We start from the raw sequence: 16,587 nt of genomic DNA, 5'->3' as shown, positions 1-16,587 counted from the left end.
AGTTTTCCCCTTACATATGTGAACTGGCATAGTTATAGGACGGTTGTAAATTAACATAAAGCAGCTTATTTTGATTGCCTCAGGATTTGTCAACAAAATGGCGTACCTCGGGAGGGGGCGTGGTGAGCAGCATAGCGGGTGTTCATGGTGGCCCGTTTAAAAGCAATTTTACTCATTCACATTTGCAATATTATTTTGTGCATTTATTCAAATGTGTTTGAGGTCAGTGCAGTGGAAACACGTTTCACGTTGATTTTTGGGCGAGTGCTCGTTGAAAATAAAAACATACAAACTCCATGAGAGTAAGACAAAAACCTGGATTTTAACCCCAAATTTCTAAGCCATGATATGTATGTTAAAATCACTGGGTCACCGCTATGCTACTTGTTTTCTTGAATAAGTTAAATACATTATTTGTCTTGATTGCTTTTTTATTACTGGCCCCATTTTGTCATGAATAATCAAGCAAATTGATTTTTAATACATTACACAAAATCCCCAGAAAATTATTGGACAAATAGTGATATCACACAAATGCAATAGAAAACATACTCGCACAAAATAGATAGAATTGATCAAGAAAATACATTGTATAATACCATGACTATATCAATTATGTAGCAGATGAAAAAAGTAATGTATCATGCTTGCACCTTTTTTTGTGTTTATCAACTTTGAAATACAGGTTTTGAGTCAATACAGGGAAATGATAATTTCTGAAAGTCTGAATCCTATTTAACTGTGCTATTAAAATGATTTTTGTCCCCACTGACATTGGATACTATATGTATTATATTACATCTGACATGTTAAAGGTTCCTGGTCAGTGTCTCAACATTCAATTAAATCAAACAAGCATTTGCAATAAAGCTGTGAAATGTAATACAGTAAAGTCTCGTTATATCGATATCGGTTATATCGATAGTACTGCTTATTACAATACTATTTCTATGAACGCAAGGAGAAAATTTACATGCCGCAGGATCGGATATATCAATAGTCCGGTTATATCGATATTTTTTCCGACTCCCGAGAATATCGATATAACGAGACTTTACTGTATTTGTCAAAGTTTGTGTAGCAGTTTTGACATGTCAAGTTTTCATTGCGTAAAAAGGTTGTGAGAAAAGGTACATGTGCGCGACTGAACAAACAGTTTCATGTTCTGTCGTAAATAACTGAAGAGATTATGACATTATGATGTGATAATAAACTCCAATGATTTGAAAAGGGTGGACTTCTTCACAGTTACGGTCCTATTTTGTATTCAATAACAATACAACAATCACAACAAAATCTCCCTCAAAAGCCTAAACCACAAATAACTGATTGAATCATCCTGGTGAGTTTCTCAGCCGTTCTACATAAATCTTTCTAAATATTGCTTTATTTTAAACACACACACACATGCAAAAAAAGTGACTGACGATAAACAAAACTAAACCCCATTTATACTTAGGATATCACGAACTCTGAGGTTTTGTGTAAGAAGTGATATTGCACTGCTTTAAAAAAATAAAACAAATAAGATGTCACGCTGGAGTCTCACATCTATCAGTATACCCACGACACAGGCACCCACTGCGGAGTGGAGGTGACCTTCCCTAAGGTTTCTTCCACGACTTTGACACTCTCGTCAACATCGTTGTTGACAATAATCAGATCAAAGAAGTGTCTGTAGGCCATCAGGATTGCATCGGACTCCTTCTGGATCATTGTCAGATTTTCCGTCTAGGATGATAAAATGCAGAAGATTAGCTGGGGGAAGTCAAAATATCCTTGTCAGCTATTAAAATGAGGATGGCTCACCTGAGGAGCTGTGTTGGTGGGTGCAATGAAGATGATAAGAGGGGCAAAATCAGCAGTCCGCAAAACCTTCAATGTCTGCCAACAAATGAAGAAGAGAATGAAGTGGTATGGTTATGAGCTAAAAAAAATATTGCATGGCCCTACTGTAATTATGACTTTGTTTATGTGTTAGCATAGTTAAGAAGAGAGACGAGACACACATCAATTACATTTTCAATGTGGTGGGATGGAATTCAGTCGTCACTGAGAGCCCAACGAGTACAATACAAACCTGTGGTTCTACATCCAGCAGTGCGATTTTGCCCTGTTCATGGATCTTTTGGATGGTCTCGATTTTGGTTCCAAACATATTTCCCTGGAAGCTGCCATACTCAAGCAGCTGATTTTCTGAGATGCACTTGGTCATAGCGTCATTGGAGATGAAATAATATTCCTGCCCATTCTCTTCATCCTTCCGTTGCGTTCTGGTGGTATCTGTAAAAGTCAAGTTAGAAGTGTGAAACGCAAGGATATCGGTGGTGTATAAAATTGGTTGGTCTTCTGTACGACTTACGTGGAACAGGATAAGAAAATTTCTCCGGATATTTGGTCAGCAATGAATTTTTAATGTGGCTCCTGCCTACACCAGGCGCACCTAAAACATCAAATTCAAAACACATTTTGCCATTTAAATCATATACGTACATGTACTACGATGTGTCAATTCGGAGAGAATATGTCAATTAATGTTTTTGCATGCCAGTGTCTTTTAATTATTCTTTTAACTCATTCACATGCCATTCCCGAAACCTTGTCAGACCTGGCAAGGTTTTTCCCTCCCACGAGGGGGTAGCATTCGCCTTTTGTACAACTGCCCCCATTTCAAGCGCCGATAACTTAAGACCTATATAACTTCGGAATGATTTTTTTTTTTCTTGTGATGAAAGAAGAGTCTACGGTTTCTTACGCTGCATTGAATGTTTATGTCATCCTAAATCTCAACTTAGCAGCCATTTTAAGAATATTCTTTTTCACGACAATGAAGAAAAAAAAACTAGGATGAGCTGATTAGAAACTTGATGGATTGGTGGAAAAAAGCTAATTTCATACCTGTCAACCATGACTAATAGCTGCCCTTATACAGTAAGTGATTACAATTTCCGTATAAAAGTTGTAGTTCGCCGTACATTATTTGAAATGATACAAAACGCTAACACAAGCCAAAATGCAAACAACTTACCGCAATCGTGAACGTCACGCTTTTATAAATCCTTTTATAAATCCTACCGTACGCAGCAAAAACTATACTATACACATATATATATATATATACATACACACACACACACACACGATTGAGGATTAATTATTTGAAATGATAACAAAAACTAAATATGGGGAAAACTTTAAAGTTGACAGGTCTGAAATTTACAAATTGGCAGAGGATGGTAACTTACCAATGAGCAGCAAAGTTTTCCGTTTGAAAGCAGGGAGTCGGACAACCTCCTCATAAGATATCACATCCAACTGGTCAAAAACTGAAATAACATTTGGTTGTGAGCAAACTGGACAATGGACAAATATCACGTTCCCAGTGGTGAACTCACTTGAACTGTGCTTAGCCAGGTACTTGTCTTTGCACTTCTTTTTCTTTCCGAATGGGCTCCAGGACTGACTGTCTTTGGCTTTGCTTTTACTCGCCACTCTCCTGTCGGGGAAACAAATTTTTTTGCACACTACTGAAATGAGGATCACACAATTGTGTCAATCCCTAGACAGTCCCAAACGTGTTAACTGTATGAAATACCAATACTGAGCACATACAAAAAAATGTGTTAAATCAATGCAAAAATGAATACAGGCCAAAAGAAACTTCAGGCTTTTTTATGATACTCAGCTGAATGTTATCATCATCAAATTATGAAGCATTTTCTTGTGTTCACCAAGATATAAAGTATTTCAAAGCAGTATTACTCATTCTTGCAGCATTGATGTGCCATTCATCCGGGCAATTCCTGAGCTTCACAGGCCCATAAAGGAACACATTTGCAATCTATGACATTTATATAATGGCTTTTTTTTATTATCTGAGGGTTGTTATGAAGATTAGAAACAGTGGCTTGCAAAGGTATATTCTGCCCTCTTAGGCTTTTTTGCAAAAGGTCAAAAAAAGAGAAAGTGAGCCGAACACGTTGGCAAGCTACTACAGGTATGTGCACGTGTGTGTTTGTATATAAAATGTTAAGGTTAATCATCTCAAAATTCTGAAATTCAAATGAAATAATCAATGTGCCCAACCATTCCTGGAGCTCCGGCGACGGTATTAGTCCAGCGTAATTGGCAGCACTGCTCTCTACTGTTCCCTGCCACCAGTTGGGATCCTGCTTGTTGATGATTTGAATGATGTCACCAGTTTGAAAACATAGCCCGGCCTCTTTGCACGGGATGATCTCGTCGGTGGAGGGGTCGTAGTTAAACTGGGCCCTCATGTACGTCTGCAAATCAAGAATATAACACTGAGTTTGGAAGTGGAGGGGAGTACATTTAATTTTGTATCTTGCCAGTGTGTAACAGAAATATAATACTGTATATACTTTTGTGGTAGAGTGGATACAGACATTCAGTGTTAACAAAAACAAACAAATGCTATTTCTATACAATAACATACAGGATAAAAATACTGCATTTATATATGTGCCAAATCGAATAGTACTGTATTTTCTGGTGTATAAGGCGCACCCAAAAGCCTCGATTTTCTTCAAAAGAAGAAGTAGTCCTTCTAGAAGTCCTTCTTCCTTATAGAAGAAGTAGTGTATAACCCCGGCCTCTACTGGCGCACCTTATAATGCGATGTACATTACATTTGGAAATTTTTACATATTATATTTCGAACACTTTTTTCATTCATTGTAGGTGCGCCTTATAGTCCGGTGCTCCTTCTATATGGAAAACCTTTGTAAATGCACCATTCATTTGGGGTGCGCCATATACGCTGGTGCGCCTTGTACACCGGAAAATGCGGTACATTGTTGCTTTTGCTAAAAATGACAACAATCGTTTAGTGTTTGGGGGATGCAGAACATTTGATCTGTTTGTTATTACAGTTTTTTTTTTGTCTTTTTGACTTCACGATGGCACCGAGAAAGTGGCTGCCTTTCCAGCAGCTCCTGTATTTTGTTTTTCGACTTCTTTCTTTCCTTTCCTGTGAGACGAATAAAGGTACATCCAATCCAACTGTTTGAATACTGTTCTTTCCCGAAAGATGTTTCATTTTGATTGGTAATGAATTCATCAATAAACATTTACGGTCAACCCAACTCACTGTAGTGTATGGCTCTCTACAAAGTTTTATAAAGTCCAAATAGTTAATAAAATTTTGTATTCCAGGGAGACAAAACAATGAAGTGTGCTTGAACATGAAACTACATTTCAAATGAATTTGACCCATTTCTGACTTGCCAAAGAATCGCACTGAGCGGGATCAAATTTGATACAGAAATATTGAATTCAGTTTGACATTTTACATTCCTGTTGAAAATTATGAACTGTCAAAAAGTCACTGAAATTGATATCCTGACTAATAAATGTATGAATCATGACTATGAATAAAATATTTTGTATTCATACATCCATTGAATTATACGTGTGAGGAAATATGATCTTATTAACGGTACTTAGAGGGAAGAAAGAAACATACAAACTACTATTATATTTTACATTCAAACTAACATTACTGTTTTGAGGCACATTTTCAGGTTCACTATTACCTCACAAGCTTTGGAGTGACTTTTTTGGTTGGAAACAATCTTCATTGTGACTATTCCATTTGTTTCTTTCTGCAGGAAAAAAAGATTACAGTTTAATTGTTGCGTTTTCCGTAATTTTCTTCATAATGGCAGTAATTAATTAAGTGTTCACACACCAAAATCTTTTGCAGCTGATCGACTGTTTGGTTAGTCACACTTTTGCCATTGATTTCTGCTATCTCATCCCCCTCATGCAGGGATCCTGGAAAAACGGGAAAAAAGGGAAGAAATTAAATGTATGAAAATCATCACCTTTTCTTCAAGTACCGTGATTCTCATCTACAGAAACCTTACGGGAGCTTGAGGAAAATACAACCATATCTCAAAATGTCATTACACCACTCTCAGCATGGTTTTTAACCACACCCCATTGGCAGGTCAATTTTGATTTACTACCTTGTCTGTGTATAAATCCTCCGTGCAAGATTCTTGCCACTGTGCACCTTTGCTTGTCATTCATTTTTAGAGTGACCCCCTGTCGACAAAGATGATGAGGGACAAATGAGGGAAATCATGCATACTTTTCTTTTTAAAAAAGTGTTGTTGTCTTGCAAATATAAAATGTACCATTGGCTCAGATGGATTTTTTTCAAACATGACTTCTTTCATTTTGGTCAGCTCGGTTCCATTCGCATATTTGGCACTTCCATTGGTATAAACCTCAGCACGTTTATTCTCAAAGGTTTGCATGGCTACCTGCAAAAAAAGAGAAGTGAGATATAAACAATGTATCATTATACTGCAAAAAACAAAGAGAGCATCTTGCATGAGGCAATTTTCCTAAAAGTTACAGGGAAAGCCTTTTGCTATGTGTTTCAACACGTTATCGGTTGAAAATTAACCCAGCATTATAACACCTCATTTAACACATCCAATAATGTGGTCCAACAGGTTCGTGTGGTCATGGATACCATCAGTATCATCAAGGGACCCCGTCGGACAACAGCAGTAAATTCTGAGTACTTTCTTGGATGACTATTTTAAAATAATAATTTTTAGGACTATATTCAAAATGGTGAAAAGATGAGGTCAGACCCGAATTCATGACCTTTATCTGACAACTAAATGAACTGAAATCAACATGATTGAAAACCGAAACCCTTTTTGTGACCCCCTGCCCCACTCCCTCCAAAGGACAAACAGGAAGGCTTTTAATCAAAGATTTATCTCTATGGCTGTGTATGTTAATAGATAACAGACTATAAGATAATATATGACAATCTCACAGAGAGTTGGAACTATAAACAATAGTTACATAAAAATTGAAATCAATTCTATCTTTTAATGTTGGTTAAAGGACAACCGACGCCTCCGGACAGGTTGTGTCCATAATTTTGAAAATCACTTCAAATGACTTCTACTGAGTGTATTTTACAAAGATTCCACCGCATATAGCTACATTTTACGTTTTAAGACTCGCGCTGAATATTCCGGAAGTCTTGTTTTTGAGTTGGTTACGAGTCCTGACGTCACGTCACGGAAGGAATGCCCCTGACCGAGAAAGGACACACTGTTGCAGTCCTTTCATCACGTCAATGCATTTTGCGGTCCTTTGTTTGGTCTAAAAACTTCGTGTTGATCCGTGTTGATGGTGAAATTAGAAGGAAAACACATAAATAACGCAATGGTGTATCCTTGCGTGTTGTGACAAATTTTTTGAGGATATTTCCACGGAGCTTTGTCGCCTTCTGCTTTTTTTGGGTGCGACATTCCCCCCCCCCCTCCCCCATGCCTCAAAATGACACGGAATAAATTATTTAATCGATTGCAAACATGTATGCTTTCCTCTTCAGAACTATTTAAATCATATTCATAACAGGATGAGTAACAAGAAAGCATGTTCTCCGAATCTGAAGCCATTGGTTTGATTCTCGAGCAAGGCAAGACGTCTTGGCGTGACACCACGAACAAGGGGGCGGGACCTTCTGAAACTGGCCACTTCCGGTTTCAATTTTTTTACAGTTTCAGCACACTTTAAGTCATTTTTATTGGTGTTTTGCATTTGACTAAAATATCATACTGCGTGTTTTGGGTATTTTAGATGCTATAAAACGTTTTTCTGGTGTCAGTTAGGAAACAAAAAAGTGGTGTCGGTTGTCCTTTAAGACATATTGAGAAGACTGAATCCCAGATGCCATGAAAGTATGCCCCCTAGCGGTGGTTAACACAACAGGGGATGACATAAGAGCGGGTTGGACATTTCAGGCAAGGTCATAAAATATCCATACATACATCCATCCATTTTCTGAACCGCTCATCTTCACGAGGGTCACAGGCGTGCTGCAGTCTGTTCTAAAAAATTAAAAGCCACTAATTGGGAGTTATTATTGAGGTTACCTAAGATAAACAGAAAACACCATTCATAATAAATAAACTACTACCACAACCAAACTCCATACTTTTCATCTCATTGGCATTTTTCAGCATATTCTTAAACATGCAGTCAAGAGTTGACTGAGTGGACATCTAGTTCCATGCAACGTGATATTTATTTCCCAGTCTCGTGCTATTTGAGTTTAACAGATGGGTGACAGAGGAAAATATTTGCAGTACAACAGGAGATCGAATGAGAGTGTGAAATCACAAATCACAAATATACTATTTTAGTCCCCAACTCTGTTTGGTGCGAATAAGCAAGAGCCTGTTGAAACAAAAAAAACTTGGGAATGTTCTGCAAATGTCATTCATGCTCGATACTGGCCCTTGCAATCCACAGATAGGTGATGATTGACAATGAGTGGAATGAGAGGGCCCTTTCTAAATGTTCGTGTTGGGTGTGGCACAGCTAAAGGATAAACAACTAGCCTTCAGGAAAGGCAGCCCTTTTGGATCTGATAATTTGGTCAAAAGCAACTGCTTCCTGGCCCACTATCTATACCGAGTTCACATGAAAGCCTATCTCTGATAACACGAGAGCAAACTCTCTCTCAACCTAGATTGACATAAAAAGAGATTTACAGTTAAGATGATGAATGTCATTGATCATGTTGTTTTGCCTTCAGATTTGTTTAAAAAGTTGATTGTCAACAGTTGGCCAAAAATGCAGCTGGAATTTAAGATGACTAATAATATTGTTATTGGGTTAAACCCTTCCCTCAATTATCCTGTGATAAACAGTAACCCTAAAAACATGTTCCAAATCTTCTTTTCCTTTCGCATTTTCCCTTCAAGGGGTCCAAATAATCTACTTAAATGCTGACGTCACAATACTTGCCAGGGTATTGCTTCGTCGACTTTTGTTATTTCCTAACAACTCAGATGTGACCTTTGATCACCATTATGCTCAGCTGTCTGCAGTGTGACTACCTCACTTACTAAATCAGCACTAAGTAGAAGACAAAAGTGCTGAGGTAAAAAAAAAAGTTTCCTTCCTTTGTCACGTTCCCATGTACCTCAGTGCTGAGTTGGCAATTTCAATCGATCTGTTCAAACAGACCTTTTTAACTACTTCTTAACATAATCTCCCAGTCTGAAAACACCATAATGTATTTTAAAAATGAATTGTGTATTCGTTGGACAGACTGACACCATGTGATTCAGTCAACAATCACTCATAGCCTGAAGAGATCCTACTCTGAGTGCAACGCTATGTTCAAAAGTTCACTGAGCAACCAACCAAAAGATGATGACGTTTTCACAAAACAATGAACATAGATTATTTATGACAAAACGTGTTTACCCCTCAGCTGTCACATGATTTCCATGTGATTTTTGGAAAGCGCTTGCAGAAGTGGGAAAGCTTTAGCCATGTCTGCTGGATCCTAGGTTGAGTGTGTACCGTAGTGTAGGTGACTCAGCTTTCAACAAAATATATTAATTCGATCGTTATACCCTTTGACTTTTGGGGGTCAAGGTGTTCACCTTGGCCACCAAAATTGTACAGCAAAATGGAGTCTTTCTACGACATATCTGACAACGAAAACATTTCCGTCCCCACTTTTTCCGCCAACCAAGACAAAACAACAGTCATGTGCTGCATGCACCACATCCCCTGAAGCAAACAGAAAGATCCAAGTATTTCAAGGTGAAATGCAAAAGCTACAACTTACCTTGTCAAGCTTTGGTTTGTTTTGGAGAAGCTGCTCTAAGTAGAGATCGGAGAGGGCTGTCCGGACGGAGTCCACAGGCTCCAATATGTCAGTCGGATCGTTTTTATTGGATTTTAACGTCATTTTTCAGGAAGAAGGGAGAAAAACAGCGAACCCGATTTGCTGCCCTGTGCAAGGTTCGCGAGAGGCTGGCTTGAAAAAAAATGCTGCGAGATCGGAAACGGCTGATAACGAAAGCCGATGATATAATGTCACTCTGATCAGGGTCCAAGGTTGTGATCGGAAGCAGGCGTTCGACACGAGAGCCACTGCGGGGAGACAGCTGGCAGAACAAGTAAACAGGGGCTGGCTCGTGCTGCATTCACGTGCTCACTACAAGATCTCAAATTTGAATGTTCACTTTAAATAGATTTTTTAAATATGAAGTTAAATGGGACCCTCCCCAGTGTACCCCCGTAGACTTGTCTTGTCATTGTTCATATTAAGGCTGTTTGTTGTATGTTTGCATTTGTACACTTGCTCGTATTAGTCGTGTTCGAGAACAGGGATTGGTAACAATGGGTGGCATGGAGGGGGGTGGGAGAGGCAATTTGATATATGCGACTCTTGGGGAACTACAGATAGCACCGTGCACTCATGCAAGTGCACCTCTTCAAAATTGACCTTTTTCTTCAAAAATATGGAAATTGATATTATTCCCATTCTCCAAGGTCTAAATTAGCTCAACATACCAGTTATTGTGATCATAGATCTTGGCAATGCCTGCTTCAAGAGCCGTGTAATTTTATTGTTGGCGTTTTTCAAAAACGCTGCAAAATTTGGGATATTACGTCCTTATTTTCATTGTAGCTTTCCAGGGGTTGATGCTATAGCATTGAAAGTGGTACCAAATGAAAGCTAATATAATTTTCTTCTATATGGTAGTAAACACATGAACACCTGTGTTAATTTTAATTAATTTTAATGCGCGAACATATGTTTTTTATGCTTGGAAAGGATGCCATCATATAATACATAACTTGATCTCAAAAATGTTACTTTTAATGCATGTATATAATTTATTATCACTAATTATGTTTTATCTCTTCATTTCAGATTGTAAGTGAAAGCAGATTTGTTAAGATTTGTGAACTGCTGACAACATGGCATCTGGAACAAAACTACCAGTGACGTGCAGTCAGGGAAGGCAGGGGAGGCCATGCCTCACCTGTCATCACGGAAATGTCAAATGAAAAAATAAATTAAACCGTTATATTTATTAAGTGATTTGTACTTTAAAGTTCTTTTCCATGTAACTTCACCATTTTTTGATTTTTTTTTAAATTGCTGAATTTTCACATTTACCGTTCAAATACTAAGTAGAGACGAGCGGTGAGGCAGCAGCCGGTTGAGCCTCACCATGGATTGTGCAATGACTATGCTAACTGTGATGCTTGCTCTGCAGTGAGACCGCATTGCTGTCCCTCTGCCTATCGCTATTAAAGTGTTCGAACACTTTTAGTATTTAAACTAAATTTCTACAGTTTAGCTAGTGTATATTATTGTATTGTGTATATTGTACAATCACTGTAATATAATAAACACTGTAATACAGTGTTTATTATATTATATATTAGTGTTTATTTTATTTTATTTTATTTTTATCAAAACTGTCTGCATAGGTGAGGCACACTCTCCTGCCTCATGACAGGGGGCGCTGGTGATTCCAAAGATTCTTCTTACGACTCCTCGGCTGCACGATAATAGAATTAGTGACAGCGAGCTATAGTAAACAGTTACCAAGTTAAGTGCAACCATCCAGTCATTTTTTCGTGTTGCTTGACCTTATTTTCAGAATGGAGGATTACATATCTAAATTGAAAGAATTTTATAACCTGGACTTTCAATCGAAAGTCCAGGTTAAAGGAAAACCAACACCGGACTGGATAGCTCACAAACAGTGAGGGATGGATGTAAATCTCTGAGACAGCTTCTCAGCTTTTTGGCCCAGACGGATCTCATTGAAACTATTCCTGAGGTGACAGAGTTGCTCCAGCTCGTGCTGACCGTTCCATCTACTACAGCATCAGTGGAGCGGTCATTCTCAGCACTGAAAAGACTGAAAACATACAACTGATCAAGGACAACATTCTTCACTGGCAGTGATCTCCATTGACACAGAGAGACTTTTAAAACTGAAGAAATATGAGGAAGGCTTCTACAAAGAAGTTATCGATGCCTTTCTTCAGAAGGAGCGGTAACACGATAATAACGTTTTTCTTTATTTTTTTTATGCTACAGTTTGTATATATAATGAATGCTGACATGACATTTTAAACAAAACACGTTAACTGTTGCCAATCAAATAGTGAATAAGCTACTCTGCAGAGTTCATATGTTTGTAAATCTGACTGTGATGACGTCAGTGCCTCACCAGCCATGAACCTCAACTCACGTCACTGACAACTACGCTGTGGGAAAGTGGTCAGCGATACAAGCGAACGGGATGAACCTACTGAAAAGAGAAGAAAGGTGGCAACTCCTGCCACAAGGTCATTCAGTGATGTGTATCTCATTGGGCAACCCAGCTCCAGCATCAGAGGCTCTCAACTTCCTACTAATCGCCAGGTGTTCCAGTATTTCCTGCATTTGAGGAATGATAATCCCAACAGTGACAATAGGTCTTTAGCCCATGATACAGTGGATGTCGTTTTGCCATTCTGGAATATGGCGAGGATTAAAACACTAACTAGACCAAATGCGGGAAAATTTCAAGTGATGAAGACCCAGAGAACAGTCAAGGCTCTGGTACTAGTGAGAGTTCAGAATACACTGAGACAACACCGAGCTGTTCATCAAAACCAAGTCCGATAACCTTACACTTCCACACTCAGTTATGACCAGTGAAGAGATTTGTAGCACTGCAGATCGGTTGTCACTTTCTCACAACCAGACTACAGCCATGGTGTCTGCAGAGTTGAAGGCAGAAGGCGCACATCTTGATTACTTTGTTATATCAGCCTCTACTACAAGACGAAATAGGATAAACACTCGTCATAACTTGTGCCAAAGTTATAACTTCAAGGAAAGTCCGGCAGATTACTGCACACTACACTGGGATGGAAAACTTCTACGGGATGTTCTTGGTGAAAGATACCCGGTGGAAAGTCTTGCAGTGCTCGTCGCTGGTACTCCACAGTATGAAGAAGGGAAGCTGCTTGGTGTGCCCTTCATAGAAAGTTCCACAGGAATCCAACAGTGTAATGCTAGATTGGAACTAATAGAAACATGGGGTCTCACAGTCAACATTGTAGGCTTGGTATTTGATACCACAGCAAGCAACAGTGGCATCAACAAGGGTGCAGTGAAGCTAATTGAAGAAAAACTAGGCAAAAAGATATTCTACTTCGCATGTCGCCATCACATATCAGAGGTAATAATTGGAAGTGTATTGGAGGCTGTGTTTAGTAAGGTCAAGAGTCCGGACAACCCAATGTTCAGCAATGTGAAAGAGAAGTGGGACAAGTTGGTTAAGGACTGCCCAAGAGTTCTGGGCCTAGTTGAGCAAGACTTGAAACAGAAGAAGACAAGCACAATTGCAGTCTTAAGCAATTTCCTTGAGGAAGCAAGTCAGAGGGCAGATTACAGTGAGGTGGCAGAGATGTGCCTGATCCTGCTTGGTGAGGATCCTCCTCGAGGTATCCACTGGGCCAAGCCAGGTGCCATTCACCAAGCCTGCTGGATGGCCAGGAACATTTACTGTATGAAGATGCTCATGTTTACCAAGGAACTAAAATACAACACAGACACTATCTTCAAGCTGGAGAGGATGAACAAGTTCCTGGCCTTATTCTACACCAGCCACTGGGTGACCACCACATCTGTAGCTGATGCACTTATCAATGACCTCCAGCTTATGAAGAACATGCTGCAATACAAGCAGTATGACTATGAACTGGCAACCTCTGTTGGGAACTAGTGCCATTCACCTTGTTCAGTTCACATGCCAGCATGACCAAGTCTGCAAAAGAGAAGCTCGCAGTCAAGCTGTGCCAGTGTTTCCTGCCATCAAGGCAGCTACAGTTCTCACAGACCTGGTAGGGCTAGAGTCTCACTTTCTATTTGATGCTCTTCGAGTGAAATGTGACTGGCTCACTACTCCTGCTGACACCTAGGAAGACAATGACAGCTACAGGAATGCACAGAAGTTCGTGAGGTCAGTGAAAGTGACCAATGATGTGGCTGAGAGAGGTGTGAAACTAATGAGTGACTTTGCAACTCAGATCACAACTGACCCAGAGCAAAAATGCTGCTTACTTTGTTGTGGAGTTGTGGAGTACCACAGGAAAAAAATGACCGTTTCAAAAAAGCCACATTCAACAAGTGATAATACATGTATTAATAACATCCTATCTGACAGTTTCTTATGCAATATATGTGTCAGTGCAGTGCTATCATAATACCAAACTGATTTTTTTCTAGTGTCCCAGCTGTTTGTGCATTAAAATTAGCTAAAATTTACACATGTGTTCATGTGTTTTATTGTGCTTACCACCATATTCAAGAATTTTTTTAGCCTTCATTTGGTACCACTTTCAATGCTATAGCATCAACCTCTGGAAAGCTACAATGAAAATGAGGACATAATATCCCAAATTTTGCAGCGTTTTTGAAATACGTCAACAATAAAATTACATGGCTCTTGAGGCAGGTATAGCCAAGGTCCAAGATCACAATAACTGGCATATTTAGCTAATTTAGACCTTGGAGAATGGGAATAATATCAGTTTCCATATGTTTGAAGAAAAGGGTCAATTTTGAAGAGGTACATTTTAATGTACTACTGTACTAGATCAGGGGTGTCAAACTCATTTTTTATTTTATTTTTTTTTATTTTATTTTTTTTTTTTTGCCGCCGGCCGGCCACATTGTAGTTATGGTTTCCTCTCGAGGGCCATTTTGAATTTGGGGAAGCCATTAGAATGCTTAATGCCCTCCATATATTACATATAAGAGCACACAACAAATAACTCGTTTTCAAATTTGAAATCCAAATTAATGGCTGTTATTGCCGTTTACATGGGACCATTTGAAATTTTGGTTCAGACTTTAGCAAGCATCATGGAATTTCACAAGCTTGATTTGCTTTCACGGGCCAAATAAAATGATATGGTGAGCCAGATTTGTCCCATGGGCCTTAACTTTGAGACCAGCACACTAGATATCTGACAAAAACTCAATTTTAAAGCAAATATTGTGGTGTAAATTGCAAACCACATGCTCTCAATATACAGTATTTTATTTTCATTTCAGAATTACAATAAAAAGCAACTTGAATTAACAACAATTTAAAATAAAGTCTTCTTTTTCTTTCGGCTTGCCACAGTAAGAGGATAAAAGATATGTCTCTAAGGTCAGAGGATGTAAATCTCCAGGTTTCAGGATTTTTTTACCCTCACAAGATTAAAAGGAAATTAATTCGAAATTAATTTAATTCAGATATTTTACAATATTCAATAAATGTTGGATTTTTAAAAGGCATTTCCTTGGTTTAGTTTAGATTGAAATATATTTAAACCCATTCACCCATGCTTTTTGTTTTAGTTTACTTTGTTGCTTGTACTACACTATTCATACAAGCGTGTATGTGTGAAATTTACTCCCGTGATTAATTTCATCTGGTAAAAGATGTCTCTCTATGACATATACGTACATATTTTTCTGTTGTTCAAACAACAGATCGTACTATATTATGCAGTGCAAGCCTCCACAGCCATTAACACGTGTGCATTACATTTCAAAAGATTGGAAAGGGGTACCTAAAGAAATATCCAGTGACAGTGGTTCTCGTCGTCCGTCTTCGCGATAGTAGTTCAAATATCCAAATGACACTGAGGTTAGCAAGCCGCTGTTGTCGATCCCATGCGCCGATCACGTTCGTCACATAAAACAAGCTCCATTGCAAGATTTTGCTCTTGGTCTGGGTGTTACTTAAAGGACAAGGACAAGGACAAATAGTTTGAAGTCAGAGAATTTTGCAGAATGGCATTCGCAGAATGCAACCAAACAAAAATGGGTTTGATCCCAAATGACCACCAAAGAATGCCCTCGGGTGTTCAGCAAACAAATCTTTATTTGGATACCTGTACTAAAGGCTGATTTGACATAAAATACGAAAGTTGACGTCCGACCATGAACGCTTTATCGTCCTGTGTTGAATCGCACTGTATGTACTGTACGTGTCTTGAACGTTTTTCTCGGAATTTCAAAATAAATGCAAGCCCCCCTTTTCTGGGTAAACGTGTGCTGTTTAGTAAAAAAATCAAGTCTAAATAGTCAAACAAGACGTTCTGTCTTGAACTTTGTTTCAGTTGGTGGCGGCGCTCTATGGATAGGTAAAAACAGTGACATCTTCTGGTCAATACGACTACTGTACTACTAATCCAAAATGTTACTGTCCTACAACTCCAATAGCCTACGACTAAAACAACTATTGATACATAAACAAACAAAGTACAACCATGACGATGAACTAATAGATCCGCTTTGGTATAAAAAATATTAAATAAAAAAATCGTGTTACACGTGATTTTAAAAGGCCATTCGTAAAAGAAATTGGGCCTGTGTCTTTAAGAATATGCCACAAAATGCCTTTTAAACCGGAGTACTCTTGCAGGTTTTATGGACTGTGTTTGCGAATTCGCTCAGTATGCGCGCCCCAGTGTGCATCAGGACTAAGTTGTCGATTCGAATCGCATGTAAATTCTAACATCGAAGCCAGGTGACGCTTTCCGTGTGCAACGGGAAACACATTTTAAAGAAAGGAAGCAAAGCGCAAGACATGAGACAGCGGTGCTGCGAATGAACGCTTTTGTGAGTCGGTGCCGGGTGAATTCGCAGTGCTTCAACAGTTGCATCAAAAGTTCAGAAACTTGGTGGGTTTATTGTGAGAGCGGTGCTGTGCA

At 38.8% G+C, this 16,587-nt stretch overlaps 2 protein-coding genes across 2 annotated transcripts in view; one reads left to right on the top strand and one right to left on the bottom strand.

Moving 5' to 3' along the window:
* Nucleotides 1–410: 410 nt before the first annotated feature.
* Nucleotides 411–9,906, bottom strand: mpp1 (MAGUK p55 scaffold protein 1). Its single transcript, XM_089016275.1, has 12 exons — nucleotides 9,644–9,906; nucleotides 6,162–6,290; nucleotides 5,991–6,069; nucleotides 5,711–5,796; nucleotides 5,556–5,624; nucleotides 4,087–4,283; nucleotides 3,396–3,496; nucleotides 3,246–3,326; nucleotides 2,363–2,443; nucleotides 2,081–2,283; nucleotides 1,810–1,884; nucleotides 411–1,731 (listed from the first exon to the last, which is right to left on the bottom strand). The coding sequence occupies exons 1-12, from the start codon at nucleotides 9,764–9,766 to the stop codon at nucleotides 1,555–1,557; spliced, it is 1,401 nt and encodes a 466-aa protein (XP_088872401.1). The 5' UTR covers nucleotides 9,767–9,906; the 3' UTR covers nucleotides 411–1,554.
* A 5,927-nt stretch (nucleotides 9,907–15,833) lies between these two features.
* The window catches only part of tmlhe (trimethyllysine hydroxylase, epsilon), a 10,550-nt gene continuing 9,796 nt past the window's right edge, over nucleotides 15,834–16,587 (top strand). The window contains exon 1 of the mRNA XM_089016276.1: nucleotides 15,834–16,587. This exon is cut by the window's right edge and continues 166 nt beyond it. The gene's annotated coding sequence lies outside the window, so the exon portion shown is untranslated.

Source organism: Hippocampus bargibanti, linkage group LG16 (assembly GCF_051943395.1).
Source record: "Hippocampus bargibanti isolate YZ-2025 linkage group LG16, ASM5194339v1, whole genome shotgun sequence".
Classification (NCBI taxonomy): domain Eukaryota; kingdom Metazoa; phylum Chordata; class Actinopteri; order Syngnathiformes; family Syngnathidae; genus Hippocampus; species Hippocampus bargibanti.
Note: the sequence above shows the minus strand (reverse complement) of the source record. Positions and strands in the feature narration are given on the sequence as shown.

What these genes read in the sequence shown, in the direction of transcription:
- mpp1 (XM_089016275.1), bottom strand. Translation starts at nt 9,766, where the DNA reads ATGACGTTAAAATCCAATAAAAACGATCCGACTGACATATTGGAGCCT. An exon ending in AAAATCCATCTGAGCCAATG is followed by an intron (nt 6,070 to 6,161) that starts GTACATTTTATA and finishes CTTTGTCGACAG; the next exon opens with GGGGTCACTCTAAAAATGAA. An exon ending in CCTGGCTAAGCACAGTTCAA is followed by an intron (nt 3,327 to 3,395) that starts GTGAGTTCACCA and finishes ATGTTATTTCAG; the next exon opens with TTTTTGACCAGTTGGATGTG.